Source organism: Peromyscus californicus, unplaced genomic scaffold (assembly GCF_007827085.1).
Source record: "Peromyscus californicus insignis strain IS unplaced genomic scaffold, ASM782708v3 Scaffold_21__1_contigs__length_65335640, whole genome shotgun sequence".
Classification (NCBI taxonomy): domain Eukaryota; kingdom Metazoa; phylum Chordata; class Mammalia; order Rodentia; family Cricetidae; genus Peromyscus; species Peromyscus californicus.
Window position 1 is genome coordinate 63,351,004 of NW_026294514.1, and position 20,486 is coordinate 63,371,489.

A 20,486-nucleotide genomic window follows, 5' to 3' on the forward strand; every position below is an offset into this window, starting at 1 on the left:
AAAGAACCCATGATGGTTGAGTCCATTTACTTTGGTTCCTAGAACACGTATGTGGTCAGCATGGTCCCATCAGTCAGTGCCTCAGGGACAGGGTAATGGGTAGTTACTAGAGAGGTACTGTGGGCAGAGTCTTAGTGATAGGGGGAAGGAGGTGGAGGAGGTTTAAGGACAACAGATAAATGCATGGGGAATATAGGGTGACTTGAGCCCTAGCCCCTCACAGTCCCACCTGGAGTCTGTGATCAGGTATTTAAAGTAAGTCTGGGGCTAGAGATGCATCTCAGTTGCTGAAGTGATTGTCTAGAATGCTCATGGCCCTGGGTTTGATCCCTAGTACAGTATAAACTGTGCATGGCGGTGTATTCCTGTAATTCTAGCACCTGTGATGTGGAGGCAGGAGGATCAGTTCAAGGTCTTCTCAGGGAATTTGTTCTCCTCCTACATAGGGAATTTGGGATACATGAGACCATCCTGGGAGACATGGCCAGCCTGGGATACATGAGGCACTAAGGGAGATTGAGAAAATGAACAGAGCGAGAGAGCAACTAATGTGAGTCTGGCTTGTGTGGGTGAGCAGCTCCAAGTGTGTCTGCATAAGCCTGCACAGCCTATGTGCAGGGCAGAGGGCTGTGTTTAACCAGGGTCAAGGTTTTGCCAAGTGATTTACAACAAAGGGGGTCTAATGAATACACCAGGGAGAGGAGTTCATCTTCGGTCATAGGAGTCAGGCCTTGCCGAAGCAGGGTCAGTAGGTTTCTGATATCTGTGGGCTTTTTCATCTCAAACTGCCACACAGGGCAGAAGCACAACCCTCTGTGTCTCTTGTTATGCATTCTTCAAGAGCCTGACTTTTCAGAGAAAGTTTTATAGGCTCAGGGAGGGAATCCCAGGGCTGGCTACCTCTGTTCCCTGGACATTTCCTTCAGCTAGTGGTGTTTGCTGAGATCACCTTAAACAAAGATTCTAGAGTTCTGGGGATCCCAGTAACTAACCAGCCTGGCCTATCCCATCCAATTCTGTCTATTGCTACAGGAAGATCAGTCCCCTGCCTCATCAGGGGCAGTCCGGCTAGATTCCCCCTTGGCCAACTCTTAGAGAAACAGCAACTTCTTAGCCCACCTTTACCTGCCCCACAATATTTGGGCACTATGGTGGTATTTTATTTGTACTGAAATGTGATTTTAATTGTATGTTAATAAATAAAGTTGCCCAGGGGTCAGAGCTATTAGAGCCATAGCAAGAGCGTGGCGGTGGTGGCGCATGCCTTTAATCCCAGCACTTGGTAGACAGAGCTAGGTAGATCTCTGTGTGTAAAAAGATACAGCCAGCATTGGAGACACACACCTTTAATCTCAATACCAACCATAGAAGACCTGGAAGTCTCTACAGACAGGCAATGACGAGGCAGTCATGTGTTTGGGTTTACAACCAATGAGAAGGCAGAACAGCTAGACTATATAAAGACATACACACAGGAAGTAGGTCCTTTTTGGAGAGTTCTCTTGGCTGAAGCAGGAAGGGTAAGGCTCTTAGTTCTGACCTCTTGGCTTTCTTCTCTGAATCGGCTCTGTATTTCTTATTTAATAAGATGGTTGGTTACATCTACAGGGCACAGCTTTCTCTGACATCTACTCTTCTCTGTCTACAGGTTTCCTCTCCAGAGGAGGACAGAAGTACAGCCATCTCCCTCCTAGTAGGCCTCCATCAATGGAGGACAGGAGTGGCTGTTCACTGCTTAGTTTTCTCTTGGGTGGGATTATTCTTATGGTGTGTAGTGCCATCTTCCAGGGTGGCACCAGCAAAGTCTGACTCCAGCTGCCTGCAGAGGCCACTGTAACCAGTGCTGTCCATCTCCTTTCCTTGTAATATCTGCCTTTTCCAGGAGCATTTGCTGGGATTTCTGTTGACTAAGATTTTACCTAAGAGAAGAAAAAGCTCACCCAGCATTGGCCAGAAGCAGCTACAGGGTGTAAGCAGGTCAGGACCCCATCACAAAAGGGACTATTTCCCAGAGACAGCCCTGCTGGGTTTAGGGCTCTTGCCTCCCATAACGTAGGCTTTGTGTTAGCTTATTCCTCCTGCCCCTACTAACTGGCCTGAGGTGAGGCTGACTAGTTAAATCAGGCATTGACTTGAGCCTTGCAATTCTTGCTTTTAGAGTGAGAAAAGTGAAAACACATTGTCTTGTTGAATGTGTGCAGTGTGTGCAGAGAGGCCAAGACCAGGAATAGTGGGTTCCTACTCCAGCTTTAAACATCTTAAAGGCACTTACCTCCCTGACAGTGTGCTGGATCCAACTTCCATATTTCTGAGCAAAAGACACTGAAGACAGATTTCTAGCTGGGTGTGGCAGGCAGCACACGCCTGTAACCCTAGCATTCTGCAGGAGGTAGGAGGATATTGAGTTTAAGGCTAATGTGGGCTACATAGAAGTCCTTGTCTCAAAAATAAAAAAATAAGCCGGGCGGTGGTGGTGGTGGCGGTGGTGCATGCCTTTAATCCCAGCATTTGGGAGGCAGAGCCAGGCGGATCTCTGTGAGTTCGAGGCCAGCCTGGTCTATAGAGCGAGATCCAGGACAGGCACCAAAACTACACAGAAATCCTGTCTCGAAAAACTAAATACATAAATAAATTAAATAACATAAAATGAAGAAAAGAGACAAGATACTTTTCTCTCTCTATTTTGGTGACAAGTGAGATCCTTGGATGGAAACTGGATCTGTAAGGAAAAATAAATAAATGACAGAACCATTAGCTTAATCAGTCCCTCGTGACCTATCTCAACAGCTTTCAACTTTTACAGTCTTATCTATGAGGGTTCAACAGCTAAATGCTTTTTGCAAAAAAAGTAAATTATTTTAGAATTCAAATTCCTTTTATTATCCTCCTCCTGTTCTTCCTCCTCCTCTCCCTTCTCTCTTCTTCTTTTCTCTCTCCCACCTCTCTTTCTTCTTCCTTCTCTTCCTTCTTCACGGATCTCTCCCATTCCTCTTGTTTCCTTCTCCAATCGAAGTCAGCTACACTGACTCACCCCAAGGCTGTGACAGTAAAGTCCAAGAGCATCCTCTCGGCTCTGCCAGGGTCGGCATCCTCCCTGTTAACTCCCCATTCCTCGAGAGACCGCGGCAGCGAAGAGGGAGCCTCATTCCCCCAGAGGTTGGCTATGGTGCTGACTTTGACCATATTCAATGTCCCAAAGGAACTTTTTACTTTTGTTGCCTCATTATCAGCTGAGGAAAATGCTGAGGGAGACGTTGGTTCACCAAGCTCTAGGAAGGAAAATTCTGGGAGCATCTTTCTCTAAGAGGAAGCAGATTTGTATGTGGGAATATGTGTGAGTAGGTGTCAGGAAGCTAGAAAGGGGCCCAGGAGATAGGAGAAAGAGGCTTTAAGTAAGGGTGTGGGGAGGATGATAGGTCACAAGAGACGTGGAAGGGACAATTCCCAGACAGAAGAGTACAATTCGGATGGGAGGGTGGGAAGATGGGAGGAGTCGGGGAGAATCAACCCAAATTAAGTATATGTGAAAATGCCGTACAGGAACTTGTTACTTCAAAAGCTAATTAAAGGTCTGGAGAGAAATGGCTGAGCCATGAAGAGCACTTGTTCTTGCAGAGGATCCTGGTTTGTCTCAGGTGACCTAGTGAGCCGTTTTGCAGCAGCACAGTCTCTCTTTCCCTCTCTCTTCTCTCCCCTCCCCCCCAGTCTGTCTCTGCATATGTGTACTGATTGATACATAGATGTATGGAAGCTAGAGGTCAACAAGATGTCTTCCTCACTTGCTCCCCACCTTACTTTTGAGACAAGGTGTAGTCTCTCACTGGAGTTCACTGGCTGGCTAGACTGGCTGCCCAGGAAGGCCCAAGAATCCTCCTGCCTTAGCTCTCCAGCCTTGGGGTCACGCTGCTGGTTCCTGCTTTTTGTACGGGTGCTGGGGGTCTGAACTCACGTCCTCATGCTTGCAAGGCAAGTACTTCACTGCTGAGACATCTCTCCATCACTAATGTTTAAAGCTCAATCTTCCCAACAAGAGGGTTCTGCTGGTATTATTTCTACTTAATGGGAAGAGAGTGAGATGTCAGAGCCGGCCCCTGGCTCCAGGCACTGGATGCCAAAGGGACATCTAACCCTAAACCTGCAGGCTTGCAGAACCCATACTTCAAGCAGTCGGCGATGCTACAAGGGATCTCATAGATAAAATGCTTGCATCCTTCCTGTGCCCCACCCTGGGCAGTGGCCCTGTGTAGGACACCTCTGAATCTCTCTCTTTGAATCCTCATGACCATTGTCTTCAGAGAGAGCTGTTACTCTCCACCAGAGATGACATGGACAGAGAAGTTAAGAACATGTTTCTAACACTGAGTCCAGGCGGCACAGTCTAGACTAGAGATTGTCAAGTTAACTCCAAAGCCAGAATCTTCTCAGACACCGAGCTGATATGATAACAGGACACAACAGCCACCAGCTCTCTCCTACAGACACCTCCTCACTCCCAGCAAGTCCAAGAAGAGGGAAGCCAAGGCTCTTAAGTGCTGTGGTATTTCCTGGAGGTCAGGTGGTTTAATATTTTAATTAGTATTAGATGATCGTTGAATAGACATCAGGAGCTCCATAAAAGAGTTTACACTCTCACTGGAGTATTTGCAGGATTTGGATGTTTATATGTTTTAAGCATTGGTTCCCAGACCTATGTTTGACTATAATCATCACCTGTCCACTCCCAGGGAAGATGGAGGGCTAAGGGGTCGGCCAAAATGTCTCGGCTCTCACTCCCTTCCTCAGCCACCACTTTTTAAGCATTCACTGAACAAGACCTAGCTGTTGGGATGACTGTGAGTGCTCTTGGTGATCACCTTCCCCAGCTCCCTTCGCAGCAGATGCATTGGCTTTTTGAATGGTAGAATTTGGCTGCTGCTGACCTAGACCTACCCCTCCTCCAGTGACTGGCCCCCGCCTGAGAAGTTGCTTTTCCCACCAAGACCCGAATTTCCTCCCTACACCCATGGTCACATATGATGACGTGACACAGGGACATAAGGGGACCTCGTGTCTCCTGAAGGGGTGGCTCTGCTGTACAAATGACATCCTGGGACTCTGTGGAGCCAGGTGGAGCCTCCCTTCCCCTTCCCTTCTTACTCTTGCCTCCCCCCCACTCACCCCGGCTTTTCTCCTGAGAGTACTTCCTCAAGGCATCAGGTGCACCCAATCCTTGTTTCTGGCTCTGCTTCTGGGGCTCAAGGGGGCTCAGGTGAAAGAGGTGACTGAAGACATCCTCACATGCAGAGATGGTGCGTTATAAGTAAGGAGTGGGAGAGATCACACACATTCCAAAGAACCACGTGGAACAGGCTGGAGGACACTGGTGTGAGTGGAAACGGTCACTGGAGTTGAGGGTACACCAGGGGAGCCAAGCCACCAAGGAGATGATGAGAAGGGTAACCAGCTTTCTTAGAAGTTCTGAGAAAGGCTCCGAGATAGTGAGCAACCTCTACCCTCCCATCCTACTTCCTCCCATCCAGGACTAGGGAAGCCATAGCAGGTCAGGGGACAAGGGAGGAGGTTAGCTTTGTCCTGATGGTTCTAATGAAAGGTCTCCTGAAAGAGCCATGGCAGACCATCTTGAGGCAGGAAAGAGTCGTCTAGATCATGAGCTTGCCCTGACTGGCTGAAGGCCTAGTCCACTTTGAGATATTTCTATCTAGAGAAAAGGGATAAGGCGATCTTCATACATACCTGCCGGACTGTTGGCCTGGGGTCCAGTTCAGAAGGATTCAGCGATGAAGTAGGCAGCTCCCAGGGCCCCCAGAGCCACAGCAACAGTTCCGAGAGCTTGAAGTACGTGAGTTACGGGGAGTACAGTGTTTCCTTGAAGGTTTTCTATAAAGCAAACAGAAAGGGGGGTTTGGGGAGAAAAATTTATGTCTGTGTACTGGAAGGAGACTGGATCTTACAGGGTCCCCTCCTGATCTTCCTCCGCAAGGAAGGAAAGGGTATCCTAAAGGATGTCCCCACCCCTTCCAACAAAGCTTCCAACAATACCCCTGGGGCATGAGGGTGGGCTGGCCTAGGCCTGATGCCTAAAGGGGGAACAGAGTACGAGGGTGGTCCAGACCACAATGTGCCAGGCCTTGTACCAGACACCTCCCACTCAAAGTCCTCTTGAAGCTTCACAACAACTCTCTGAGGCCTTCCAGAGATGTTTAGAGATCAGGAAATTGCATATCAGTTCTTGTCTAACGTGAATGCCTGTTCCACTAAATCAGGGGTTCTTGTCTAATGTGAATGCCTGTTCCACTAAATCAGGGGTTCTTGTCTAACGTGAATGCCTGTTCCACTAGAGTGGGGGTTCTTGTCTAACGTGAATGCCTGTTTTAAGTCCTTTGAGAAGGTAAAGACTGTGGAAGCAGGGGCTCCCATGGGAAAAGAAATAAAAACCACAAGTCTTGCCCTGGCCATGGGGTTCATGCCTCTTTCCTAAGTCTGAACCCTGTTTTTGGCCCCCCCTACAGCTTAAAACACCCCTCCTCTTCATCTTAAGCCGTAGAAGATCCCAGGATGCTTTTCGAGTTGGCTCCTACACTGGGCACATAATGCGGTGGGCCCTGACATGGCGCTGCCTTGCTCTGAAACTCCCAGAAGCCCTCCTGTAGCCAACACTTCCTGTTTGGGGAAGAGGTTTCTAAATGCATGCATCTTGGCTAGCTCCCCCAGATGAACACATGAGAAGGTGAAGATCTCTAGGTGTTTGTCCCTCAGGGCACCTAAATCCTACCAGAGCAGGTTGTGATCTTCCACCCATGGGAGCTCTCAGTGCAACGTGGCAGCAGGTGAGTGGACACACTGTGTGGGTGAGTGGGGGGCAGACTCTTCCTGGGTGGGACTGACTAGATGGTATCTCTGACTCCAGGCATGTCTTATTCCCCGAGATCAGCTCTGTATCTGTGTGGGTTTTTTTTTTTCTCTTTCATATTCTGCAAGAGAGGGAACTGGAAAGGGTAGAAGAGGAGGTGGATGGGACAGTGAGCTGTGCTCCTGATGTAGGACGTGAGACCTCCAAGTGGAAGAACCTCTTCTAGGGGTTTTTGTGAGGTCTTGAGTACAAGGGGGGTAGAGGCCCCTCTCCTAGCCCCAACACATAACCCAGAAGTCCCGCAAGAATGAGGCCGTCTTCAGTCTGTTTTTAACATGGACTTCACATGAGTGACAGTGGTTAGATACATTTCTTCTGGTGTCTTTGTGGAAGAGGAACAGCAGAGTAAAGACTGGGTGATGCCATGATGGAGGAGGGGTTGCCAATAACAGACCAGTCTGGAATACATGGTCCTTATGAATACTTAGGGTAGCAGTGTAACATATTCTGAATGGGACAGGTTTTGCTATTACTAGCAGAAGGGGCTTATGAGTTATAATCAGGTTTATCAATGAGTTCCAGGGATAATTCACATGTGGTGTAATAAGTAAATGCTCCCTGTGTATGCTATGAGACAAAAAAGGAAGTGAGTGGTCAACTGATGTGTAATTACAAAGCTCCCAGGTGACTGGAGTTTATAATGGGCTAGGTGGGAGGGTACTCTCAGGAATGAGGGCTTCGGTGGAAAAGAGAAAGGTACCACAAGAGTCTGCCCACCCAAGCAGAATTGGTTATTTAGAGGGAAAGGCTTTCCTTTGGAAAGACTTATGGTTTTTGGAGGAATTTATTACACGATTGCTAATAAGGTCTGAGGACAGTGCCTGGCCCTGGGAACTGCACACTCAAGGCTCTAGCCCTCCCACTGGCTCAGGAACCTGTAGAAGGTGAGGAGGTTTGGGAATTGTCTCCCTGGTATGGCTTGCCAGTCCCGAGGCAGAAGAACATCGAAGATGCGGCTGTGGCACAGCCCCAGACGACGCCAGCAAGCGGAGCTGCCAGGGCAGGCTGCACAGGAGCAGGAGCGTGGAGCCACACAGGTCATAGGCACTGCTGGGCAGAGAAGGGGAGAGATGAGGGCAGGCTGCACTTGGTTCCCGGGGGTGGGACACAGTCTCAGGGCAATTCTAGAAGTCACCCGTGGCAGCTGCCGTGTTACCAAAACAAACCCTAGGCTTTTAAAAGACATTGTCAAAGATGTGAGGTTGAAAGCCTCATGAAGGCCACTCTCCTACAGTGCCACCCTTCAAACACAAGGAGAGACTAGTCGCTTGGGAGAATGCGTGGGGTGTAGACTGGTGTTACTTGGGAAGAATTACAGCGAAAGGTGACTGCTTACACCTGTATCGTGCTCCCTGTTGTTATTCATGTCTAACTGCGACAGAAATCCTGTGACATGGAACGCTGCTGGTTTCATTTTTCAGATAAGGAATCTGAGGCTCAAAGAATACAGCAAGTACTTTACAGAAGCAGACCTCAGGGTTTTTCTTCTTTTCTTTCTTTCTTTTTCTTTTCTTTTCTTTCTTTCTTTTTTTTTTTTTTAAACAGGGTTTCTCTGTGTAATTTTGGTGCCTGTCCTGGCTCTCGCTCTGTAGACCAGGCTGGCCTCAAACTCATAGAGATCCTCCTAGCTCTGCCTCCCGAGTGCTGGGATTAAAGGCTTGTACCACCGCTACCGGGTTCAAGACAGGGTTTCTCTGTGTAACCCTGGCTGTCTTGGAATTTGCTCTGTAGAACAGGCTGGTCTCAGAGATCCTGCCTTTTTAACTTTTAAGTCAGTGAAAATCCTCCATGGAACCGGCAGGAAGTGATGCAAGCAGGTGACGGCACTGCCCGTGAGGGGCTTCAGCGAGAGTCCTGGAGTTGGTGCTGCCACGTTCCATGTATGTAGTGGGTACCAGTTCACCCTGACAACAAACATCACGTGTTTCTTCTACCATTTCTGTGCTCTTTTGGGACCTGACAGCAGAACTGAGAGATGGTACCCTTTGTTTCTGGCCAAGCCATTTTTTTGGTGGATAATTCCAACTGGGTTTGACAAGGGCTTCAGTCTTAAGTGCCATAATGCTGGTTGGTCAGTCAGCAAGTTCAGCACACTCACTGCTTAGACTATCTATGGAACACATGCTTTTCTTGAAATGGGGAAAGCAGGGATTCTACAAACAACACTTTGGGGTATTTTTTCAGCTTAAAAAGTTGAAATTGAGATATAATTCTCAAAGGCCTTAAATTAACTATTAATGTGCTAGGTGGCTTTAGTATGTTTGTGAAGTTGTGTGACCACCACAACTCTGTAGCTTGGCGACAACACCTCCATCTCTTGAAGAAGAAACCTTACCTCGTCATCAGACATCCACATCTCTCTCCTTCCTATCCATGGCAATAGATTAATCTAGTCTGGGCATTTTGCAAATGAAATCATGATATATGTTAGCTCTTGGGAGGATTAGCTTCTTCAACCAGACTAATATTTTTTAGGTTCATCTGTGTTGTAGCTATTATCCGTAAACCATGCCACTTTTTTTCTTGACAAGTACTGTTTCATTATATTCTGGTATTTTATACCACATTAGCTTATCCATTCATTACCTGGTGGACACTGGGTTGTTCCCAGCATTTAGTTATTATGAACAGCGCTGTTAGAATGTTCACATATAGGTTTCTGCGTGGGTGTGTTTTTAATGAATGAGTCACGTGTTAACTTGACGTTTTCCTGAGAAACTTCCAGATTGTTTCCCACAGTGGTCATCCCACTTTACATTTCTACTAACTGTATATTCTAAATTCTAAGTCTCCAACTTGTTTTTGTCCATTGTTTTTACGATGTCACCCTAACGGAGAACTGGTATTGCTTCGAGCCACAATGTTTTGCATTAAAAAGGCTTGCATTAGAAAGTGACATCATATGTTTAAAAGTCTTCAGCCCATACTTCCAACCTTCTTTCCTGCTCTTTCTCAGAGGGGGAAGATTCCTTAAGAAGCAACATGAGGTGTCCACTATAACATCAATGAACATGATGGTGAATGTCATCAACTCGACTGGATTAGAAAATGCCAAGATTATCTGTAAAGTACACCTCTGGGTGTGTCTATTAAGGTGTTTCTGGAGAAAAATTAAATCTGTGGAGGCTCTGATCTAATGAATGGATTAATCAATTCCCCCCCCCCCTTTCCGAGACAGGGTTTCTCTGTGTAGCTTTGTGCCTTTCCTGGAACTCTGTAGCCCAGGCTGGCCTCGAACTTAGAGGTCTGCCTGTCTCTGCCTCCTGAGTGCTGGGATTAAAGGTGTGCGCCACCACCGCCTGGCTGGATTAATCTCTTTCATGGATTCACAATGTAGCATTATTGGGAGTTGGTAAAAGGTAGGAGGTGGAGCCTAGCAGGAAGACATACTAGATGCATGTTTTTGCCTTGGGTCCTTCCTGTACTCCATTTCCTGTCTCCACTTCCTGGCAATTCACTGTGAGCTGCTTCTTGCCACTGATGCATGGATAACCTTAAAGCTGTGAGCCAACATGAATAATTCATCCTTTCAGTTACTGCAGACATTCGGTCACAGTGAGGAGAAAGTTAACAAATTCAGTGGGCCACTTCTTTGCCCCTTGCTTTGCCCTTCATCTAAGCGACCAAATCAAGATTTAAAAGATCTGATACAGGACAGTTTTACCTTCTGCTGATGTGGGTTCTGAGGCTATCATCCAGAAATGTTTGTCTCCAGGGTTGATGCTCACGTTATATACAACTACCACATGTCAAGGACAGGTTGTTGCTCAGTCACAGAGGTACCGGTGTCCTGGCAGTTCCTGGGATTTAGAGCGTTCATTCGCTTGTGTCCACATTTGTTTTCTACTCAGACTGTCTTAGGATCGCTGTGACCCAGAGAGTGTGGCCTGCTCAAGGACATAGAGCACTTGGTCATGGCTCAAGGGAAGGTCGGAGAAAGGCGTCCTCCTCCTTGAGAGACCAGCTGGCTTCTTGGAATTGCAAGACCAGCTGTGGTTAAGGGTTAGGATTCTGGAATCAGAGTAGACTGAAGTTCCCCTTTTAACAGTACCAATGGCTGCTCCAGGATGTGTTGGCTAATTTGAACCCTGGTTTCCTCATCTATAAAATGGACAGAGGAACAGCACCTCCCCTGTAGTACTATCAGATAATATTATTAACTTAGATGGCTGAGCATGAGTGCTAGGTACCCAAAGAATGGTCAGCAGTTTGGTTGACTCTCTCCGTTATCCTTAGCAGTCTGAAGCATCCCAATCTCCAACTCCACCTGAGTCCCCTTAATACTGTCCAAAGTTTTGCCTCTCATTGGCTATCCAGGAAGATGGAGACCAATTTTTGATAGCCAGCCACTTAATTTTAAACAGAGCTGATGGCTACAAAGTGGGTTTTTTGTTTTGTTTCGGTTTTGCTGTTGTTTGTTTTACACGTTGAGCAGATCCTTTTCTAGTAACTTCTATGGAAAAGGTTGAGAACTTAGCAAACAGAAATACAGGATTCTTATTTGGAACACATACTAACAATTATAACATTATTTGTGGTTTATCTGAAGCCAGAATTTAGCCAGGGACCCTGTATTTCATTTGACTTTCTTCTCTGTAGGGCCAAGGTCAGACCTCTTGAGACAACATGGGAAAAAACTCTGCTCTCATCTTCCACCTGACAAACAAAACCCCCCTTCTCTCCAAAACCGTCACGCAGCCACCCCACCCCCATCATCCTGGACTATCTTCTTTGGACTAGTCAGGTCTCTCATGAGAACAGCCAGACAAAAAAAGTAGTCATAAGACATGTGACTGCCTCGCTTCTTCTAGACTGTATTTGCTTTTAATTTCCAAACAGCTGCCGACTGACTCCCAATGAGAGTCTGACCATAGAGCCGAGTTAAATGTTATTATGTATTCATGGCTGTTCCCAGTGAGACCTGGGATGTATGGAATGACAAACCCAGGAATCCTGGTCTCTCTGGTAGTAACTCCCCTTCATACTTCCTAAACATGGCCTCAGGTAACATACTAACCGTACACGGTCACCGTACAAGAACCCGCCTCCGGTGGGTCTGGGACCCTATCAGCAAGAAGGCTAGAACTACTTAAACAGGAAGTCTGCCCACCTGATTTCCCGGAGGGGAAGGATGCTTTGGGTTCAGTCTTTGAAGGCATCAGGCACGGAGCTGAGGCACGGGGTTCCTCGACTTGGAGAACTTGGGATATAGGCTGCTGCGGTATAGGCTCGGGGTTCACTTGTGGCGGGGTGAACTCCGGGCAAGGCGGCGGCGGCGGCGGCGGCGGCGGCGAGGCGGGCTCCGGACATGATGGCGGGGTTTCTGAGCTGTGCTGCTGTGAGGAGTCGGAGCTAGCCTGCGGTGACACGGAATCCCGGCGGCGCCTGGAATCAGACTTTTTCTTTTTGACCTTCTTCATGGTGGTCCTTCTAGACTAACACCGTGGAGCTACATGGAGCTGTGAATTCCCTGGCTCCCTCCCTAGGGAGGCCGTCTCCCTTATGGGTGTCGCTCTGGTCTTTGATTACAGCAAGGTCCCACAGACAAGAGTCACCCATACCTCCTGTGAGGTCACAAAAGCTGGGGTGGATCCCATGGCTAAGGGCTCTGGCATAGTCTTCGCTTGTAGCATCTTTCCTCTTCCAGGGCTTCCCGCTGGAACAGGTAGGGGGCAGCAGCTGCCCTATCTCTTCGTGGCCTGATTAAGACAGTCTCTGGGCCTATGACCACCGGATCCCCTTGATTCTGTGACCAGAACACCCATTTCGGGCACCTTTCCAACTGCGTGTTCCTGGGTCCATGTGAGCTATCTTTTATTCGATAGGATTCTCAGCTCTGTTACTGGTTTCCACATGTCTATCCCCAAACACAAGCATCTCTGGTCGCCATATATTTAGTAAGTTTTTAGGGAACTTTCCTGAAGATTTGGCTTCTTTTAGAACTTTACCTCCCACAGCCCACTGCCTCTGTCATCCCTGAAATTCTTCCTCTTCGTCGTGGGAGGGGATTGTGGGTGCGTGTGTGTGTGTGTGTGTGTGTGTGTGTGTGAGAGAGAGAGAGAGAGAGAGAGAGAGAGAGAGAGAGAGAGAGAGAGAGAGAGACAGAGACAGAGACAGAGACAGAGAGAGAGAGAGAGAGAGAGAGAGAGAACTTTTATATGAACCCTTGAATTTGGCCAAGAATTCTACCTTAAGCCAGCTCTCAGAAAACGAATAATTTCACTGTTACCTCGGTGAAACAGACTTACTACCTCCCAAGACACTGGTTGGGTCCAATAGACTATGAATCTTCCTGGAAATCAACAATGTGTCTCTCGTTTTAGGGTGGAAGAGTGAAAGGCATTTTGAAAATACAGCCTAAATGTCACACACGACGACAGAAAAATGTGCTCCCAGCAAGAGACAGAGTTTCCTCCCATGAACTAGGTAAGCTGGGTGGGTAAGTAACCCGCCCTAGTCAGAGTCCCACAACTGTTTGGGGGGGCATGACACAAGGTCAGAGGAGAGCTAGCAAGCCAAAAATGTCCCATAGCAGCCCCACACAACGGCCAGACTAGACATCAGCAGTGAAATGAGACCACCTGTTTTCAGGCTTCTAGAGCCAGCAAAGACTTTACCAATTATATCATCATCATTATTATTATTTAACATTTTTGTTTTGCTAAAAAGGATACTGCGGTTCAGAAAAGTTAAATTACATACATAATACCTCCCCACCCCGGCTGCTTGTCAGCACACTCAGGACTAAATTTCAATTAAGGGTTCTTTTTCTTTGTGACTCCAGAGAGCAGTAGGGAATCAGATTATACAGGCTTTGAAATTAATGAACTGGAAAAAAAAAGTTCCTTGAATGAGAAGATTGAAGAAAGGTATGGAGAATTGGAAGTTTAAAGCTCAGATCAGTGGCATCGAGGTTTGTTTGGTTGTTTTGGAGTAAGGGGGTCCAGTGGGCAGTTTCTTGAGGGCCAGAGCAATGGACCAGTTGAGGGGATGCCATTTAGAATCAGAGAGACTGGAAGTCTGAATGATGCGCATCTTGGCTAAATTGCCTTTTCAGTCACTGAAAGACGTTGCTGGAGGAGCTTAACCTGGCTTAAGCCAGTTTCTCAGTCTCCGACGTGATTGATGCTATGCGTTGGATCACGTCTCCTGCAGGAGACTGTGCTGTGTGTCATAGGAACCTCTGCAGCCTCTCTGGCCTTGACTGGTCAGCACCCCATCAGGATAACTAAAAACATCTCCAGATTGTGGCTAAATACTGCCAGAGCTTTGAGGAGGTGGTAACATTATTTCTGGTTGAGAACTGGTTTAAACAGTCAGATGGGGGCAGGGACATACATATATGGGGAGAATGTCCTAATAGCCATGAAATAGCTATTCCATTTCACCTAAAGAGAGGCCACAGGTCACGGGACACACAGACTGTGTTCCTGGGAGACAGATGACAGAATACAGACTGAGGAGTGCTTCTACCATTAAGAAGGAAATATGTGGTTCAGAAGCTGGGAGAAGTCTTTGTGGGGGTTCCCCGCCAAGAGCCTGGCTCCTCTACAGAGCAGTCACAGGGCACTAGCCTTGTTCTAGCTTTGTCTTAGCGTTCATTTCCCCAACCCCCAGAACTGGGCAAGGACAGCCAGCAGGATTTAGCAAGCTGTCTAAATTGAGAGAGAGAGCGAGCATAAGGACTGAGCACAGTCCTACTAGGCAGAGACAGAGAGCTTTTACTGCTAAGAGGCTGTTGCCAAAGATGGACTAGGATTTTTGTAGTTCCTGCTGAGGGTCACAGCCGGAATGGCCCATCAGCGGGGGCTTTTCTTAACCAGGAGCGCCGACCATGTGAAACTATCCATGTGAAACATAATCATGTCAGCAGCTATTTAGGAAAAGAATAAGTTTAAAAGGTTGGGGGATAGGTAGTGAGGTTACAAGGTCTTGAAAGTGATAATACCCTCCCCCTCAACTGTCCCTGAGGTTCTGGCCTTTCAGTGTGTTCTGTCTGGACACTAGAATGAATGTGTCACCGTGTATCCGGAAGCTAGCCTCTTTGTGCTGAATCTGGTCTCAAGCAGTCTTTCATCCTTGCATGTCATGTGCGAGGGTGATGGGTCTAAAGAGAGGGAGCTAGGCCACTCGCTGAAAGGTGGCAGACTCTAAGGCGGCACTGAGGCTCCTGTGCTCAGAACATTTTTTCTGATCTCTGCTGTCCCTGAAAGGAGCTTCTGGAAACAGAAAGTGCTGGAGCTCACGTTAAGATCCTACTGCTCAAGGACCCTAGGCCACAAATTAGCCCCCAGGGCCACAGGGAAGGACTTAGGGGTTTGGGTAAAATTGCTCTCCCGAAGTCCCAGCCTTAGAGAGCTGCTGTGAAGCCTGGAGGTGAGAACCCTTTGCACAGTTGACTGGCTCCTAATAGGCTGTTTTATTGACTTTTTTTTTTTATCCCCTGGAGGAGTAACAGGAGATAAGTAGCTCACTAAAGAACCAGGAAGGGCATCGATCAGTGAATTTGGAGAGGAGAGGGTGGGCTATTATAGGTCCTACAACACCCCATCAGGATGTTAAAAAAGCATGACTTCTCCTAAACTGTGGGCAGGGCAGATGGGTGGGAGAGGTAACCCTTTGGGTTAACTTGAGCCCTTTCAGATTGTCCCAGCCCGCACATCTTGGGAAAAGGACGCTGGCTCATTACCATTCAAATTGTACCCCCACACTTCTGCAGACGCCAACACAAGGAGTAGGTCAGGGATTTGCTCGCTTCTCAGGGGAACAATAGTCCCAGTCTCCACCCTCGGGCCCCTCACCATCCGTCTGGGTCTGGCGATCCACTAGGGTGTCCATGTGCGCTTGACTGGCAGCGCGCTGGACATCCAGGACACCCTGGGAGCGGCTGGGACAGAACACTGCTGTGTGCACCTCGACCCCTGGGTTCTCTGAAGCGAAGACGCTGCAGAGCAGTTCCTCCAGACGGCGGCGCGACTCTGCCTCCTCATCCGGCCGCGGATGCACCAGGATTCCGACGAGCGCGGCTGGCGGGCGGCGGTCCTGGATGCGCACCTGCTGCAGGAGCAGCTGCAACCGAGGCAGCTGCGTGCCCAGCGCGGACGCGTGGCACAGCACCAGGAGCAGCTGCTTGCCAGGCTCCGAGCCTAGTTCGGCGATCTCTGCCGTCTCCGAGCTGGGGGCCTCGGGTAGAGCTCGAGGCGCCTCGCAATCGGGCAAGTCCTTTTCCTTGAGATCCGAGAGTTGCTGCTTCTCCAGCTTCTCCGGCTTCTCCGCCCTCTCCGACTTCTCCGCCAGGCACTTGGACTTGGTGGCCGGGGCTTCGGGGCTGTCTGCCAAGCAGTCGCCGGTACGCTTGAGTCCCCGCCTGGCACTGCTGGACCTACGTTGGCAGTCTGTTGCTTGGCTGCAGGTGGGCTCAGCGTTCGGATCCTTCGGAGGCTGACCCGGAAAGTTCTGCAGGGTCGTGTAGCTCTCTTCCTGCTTCAAGAACTCTCTTATTAGCAGCACCCGACCGCGGCCCGAGACAGTCTGACTTAGGGTCTCCGGCTGAGCCTCAACTTTCTTCTTCTGGGCCCTTGAGGGCTGCTCCCCAGGCCTCTGTTCCATGTCGGTCCGGCTCCCTTGCCCCAATGGGCGGGAGCCTTGGTTGGCCAAAGGGAAAACTGTCTTTCCCTTGGAGCATGTCATAATACCCCTCGGTCTTACAGCCTCCTGCCGCAGGCAGCCAAAGGCCTCTATCCCACTCACTATTCCTTGAGAATCTTCCAACATAGGAAAACTGATATTGGAAGCTGGGATAATACATGATGACCTTGGGGCAGAGTGTGTGTGTGTGTGTGTGTGTGTGTGTGTGTGTGTGTGTGTGTGTGTGTGAATTCAAAAGGCACATCTTTTTAGACGGTAGATGGACATTTTAAGGACCGGATGAGGTCTGCACACAACAACCACAGAGATTGGGATCCTGGTAGTTGGGTAATTTGTTCCTTTTGATAATTTTCCTGTAAAAACGAGCCTTGAATTTTTTTTCTTCGAGACAGGGTTTCTCTGTGTAGCTTTGGAGCCTATCCTGGAACTCACTCTGTAGACCAGGCTGGCCTCGAACTCACAGAGATCTGCCTGCTTCTGACTCCTGAGTGCTGGGATTAAAGGCGTGTGCCACCACCGCCCGGCTATTTTTTTAAATATAAAAGTAAAAACAGGCCAGGCGGTGGTGGCACACTCCTTTAATTCAGCACTCGGGAGGCAGAGCCAGGTGGATCTCTGTGAGTTCGAGGCCAGCCTGGGCTACCCAGTGAGTTCCAGGAAAGGCGCAAAGCTACACAGAGAAACCCTGTCTCGAAACAAACAAACAAACAAACAAACAAACAAAAAAACAACAAGGGGGCGGTGGTGGTGCACACCTTTGATCCCAGCACTCGGATGGCTGGATCTCTGTAAGTTCGAAGCCAATCTGGTTTACAAAGTGAGTTCCAGCACAGCTAGGGCTGTTATACAGAGAAACCCTGTCTTGGAGGAAAAAAAGTTTATATATAAACATATACATACATACATACATACACAAGGTAAGCTGATAGCCAGAAAACCCTGAGCTGAAATCCCACTAAAAATTCCAAAGCCCCAAGGCAAGTCCAGGCAAAGCCAGAAGGGCTAACCTTAAAAGACACTCAGCTACCCTCCACAGCCAGACTCCAAGTCCCTTCCGTTTAACTGAGCAAATCTGAAAGGCACCACCACCAACTCAACGAGCTGGTCTTTCTCTAGGGAGCTGGGTGAAGGAGTGACGCAGTCTGAGACTGAGATCTCCACGGCAGCAGGAAGCCTCACCTAGGTTGTGACCTTTGCTTTCTAATCCAGTTTGTATGAAAATGTCCTGCAGGGCGGTGGTGGCACTCTCCTTTAATCCAGCACTCGGGAGGCAGAGGCAGGTGGATCTCTGTGAGTTTGAGGCCGTCCTGGTCTACAGATCAAGATCCAGGACAGGCACCAAAACTACACAGAGAAACCCTGTCTCGAAAAACAAACAAACAAGAAAAAAAAAGAAAGAAAAGAAAAAGTCCTAAATTGGGGCAGATTGCTTAGGAAAGGAGCAGAGGTCTCAGACTCTGGAGATCTGAACAGCTTTGTCCCCTCCGCAGCTGTTCATCAGGTCAACTTCAATTGGAGCTGTCAGAGGTTCCTTATACGGGCCTGTCGTGGGGCACTCCCCTTCATCAGCCCATGGCACACTGAAGCCACAGTGTGGCAGAGAAACAGAGAAGTGTCAGGTCTACCAGACTCTGTGAGACTTTTGGGAGGTGGGCAGAAGATGAGAGTCAACTGGTCCCTAGGGCTCTCAGGGTCCCCCTAAGGTCCTATCATTTAAGCAAGGGGAGGAGACTTTGGCAAGAAGTGGCATTAAAGACAAGGGCTCCATCACATCAGCTAGTGTTAAGTAATGAATATTGGGGTTAATGGGTTTAAACTCCTTGGTTGCATTTAAGTTGATATAATGGAGAGATCTAAAAGCACAGGACTTAGAAATAATCCTTTATTTCTTCTGTTGTCTTTGATGCAGGCCCTTCACCATACTCAACAGTGGACCTTCTTTTCTGCCTTCAGGGCTGCTGGTCCTGGGCTCTGTAGCTCCTGGCTAGCAGAAGGATTAGAAAGGAAGGAGAGGAAGGCAGTCTCTTTTTTGGCCCAGGATGCATCATTTCTGTTCATCTTGCATGAACAACCCAGGTTGGGAAATAAAGCCTCCACTTGACTGGTTAAGTACCAGTTCCACCCTTGGGAGTGAGAGGGTTTGATCATATGTGAGACACTTGTCTGGTACCTCATGGGCATATGTGACATTTGAGGAAGAATTGTCTTTAACTAAAAACATTGTATTTATGTGTGTGTACCTGCTTATCTGTATATGCACTATATGTGTGCAGTACTTGTGGAGTCCAGAAGAGGGCACTGGATCCCCTGGAATCCAGTTACAGGTGGTTGTGAATTGCTAGGTATAGTTGGGAATCTAGCCTGGGTCCTCTGCAAGAGCAGCCAGTGTTCTTAACTGCTGAACCATCTCTTCAGTCCTGAGAAAGGATTTTCTGATTCTTTTGAATAAAAAAAAATTGAGTATCCTTATAGTTAATTTTTACTTATTTCAGAATTATTCTAAACAACAATGATATGCTTAGCTATATTAAAAAATAAACAAAAGTTATTGTAGTTTATGGGTTTTTTGTTGTTGTTATTGTTATTTTGTTTTTTGCTTGGACCAGTATGTCAGGGGGATGCCACTCTTGTGGCCCCATGAAGAGGTCTATATGGTTAGAGACTGAGGCCTCCTACAGCAGCTATTAAACACACCATCTTGGAAGTGCTCAGTCCCAGTCAACCTTAAAGAACTGGAGCCTTCATATGTATCTTGTCTGCAACATTGGGAAAGACTCCAACTAGAACCACTCACTTGAGCTGCACTATGGTTTCTGACCCCCAGATTCGGGCTGAGATGACATTGGTTTAGCTCATTAAGTTCGAGGTAATTATAATTTACATAACAATAGGTAACTAGTACAATTACTATTCCTAATCTACACTAACTATTGTAGGAACTCCATTTTTTTTTTTTTTTTTTTGGTTTTTCGAGACAGGGTCTCTCTGTGTAGCTTTGCGCCTTTCCTGGGACTCACTTGGTAGCCCAGGCTGGCCTCGAACTCACAGAGATCCACCTGGCTCTGCCTCCCGAGTGCTGGGATTAAAGGCGTGCGCCACCACTGCCCGGCCAGGAACTCCATTTTATAAACATACAGCCTGTGTGAGATTCCATCATTGCCATAGTTCTATGTGCCAACCTGTTGGTCTCGCAGATGTCCTCATTCTAGCCTGTGATGAATATGTTAGGTTACCCAAGGAAGGGGATGAAAAGTTACAGATGGTTTTAGAGCAGATTATTCTGAATTTCCCCCAGGTGGGTCTATTCTAATCCCAAGGGTCCTCAAAAGAGAGGCCGAGGAAATAGGACTATAGAGGGAAGTCAGAACATTGGCTTTGAAGATCAAATGGAACCGAGAGTCCAAGGACTGGGGGTAGTCTTTAGGAGTTGGAAATGGGGAAGGAAATGGATTCTCTCCAGCCTCTAGAGAGGACTGCAGCTCAGAGTTAAATTCAACCACAAAGATGCACTGGTTTAAGCCAGTGCGGTTGTGGCATATCATAAGAAGGGACCACAAAATCATATAACCAGAAAATGGCAGAGCAAGGAATCACGTTAGTATGTCTGACCCAAAGCCCTCTTTCTCTCCACAGAACCCCCAAACTCACTTTTATTCCTTACTCCATCCCCACACACCAGATATGGGAGACTCTTTCCTTTTCTGGGGTTTATTTTTTATCATGAAGTTTTTGAATGCCTATTATGTGCAAGCAATTTGAGCATATCCCATAAAATGTGAGGGAGATCCTGATAGGTCTGAGTTTTCCCACCACGTGCAGGTTGTCATCTAGTGAGGGAAGAGACTGATTGAACCCACAGTAATCACCATGGTTACCATGGTTACCATAGTCCACCGTGTCACAATTAAAAGGCGTAACTGAGCTCCAG

General features: G+C 47.9%; 1 protein-coding gene and 1 long non-coding RNA gene across 8 annotated transcripts; one reads left to right on the top strand and one right to left on the bottom strand.

The window, feature by feature from the left end:
- Nucleotides 1-10: 10 nt before the first annotated feature.
- On the bottom strand, nt 11-17,681 carry Spata3 (spermatogenesis associated 3). Of its 6 annotated transcripts, none has more exons than XR_008220961.1 (4): nt 15,712-17,681; nt 5,734-5,877; nt 5,158-5,359; nt 11-2,719 (listed from the first exon to the last, which is right to left on the bottom strand). XR_008220961.1 is itself a non-coding variant. In XM_052750544.1 (4 exons), exons 1-3 carry the CDS (start codon nt 12,328-12,330, stop codon nt 5,772-5,774), a joined length of 591 nt encoding a protein of 196 aa, XP_052606504.1. In that variant the 5' UTR covers nt 12,331-12,782; the 3' UTR covers nt 11-2,719; nt 5,734-5,771. The 6 variants fall into 6 exon arrangements, 5 of the variants coding, with proteins under 5 accessions (XP_052606504.1, XP_052606502.1, XP_052606506.1 ...); XM_052750544.1 differs by lacking the exons at nt 5,158-5,359; nt 15,712-17,681 and adding exons at nt 7,786-7,960; nt 12,021-12,782; XM_052750546.1 differs by lacking the exons at nt 5,158-5,359; nt 15,712-17,681 and adding exons at nt 7,786-7,957; nt 12,021-12,782 and having other exon boundaries at nt 1,331-2,719.
- On the top strand, nt 12,599-19,111 carry LOC128117963 (uncharacterized). Of its 2 annotated transcripts, none has more exons than XR_008220963.1 (4): nt 12,599-12,712; nt 13,234-13,336; nt 17,675-17,838; nt 18,468-19,111. It is a non-coding gene; the product is annotated as an uncharacterized LOC128117963 (long non-coding RNA). The 2 variants fall into 2 exon arrangements; XR_008220962.1 differs by having other exon boundaries at nt 12,695-12,807.
- Nucleotides 19,112-20,486: the final 1,375 nt, after the last annotated feature.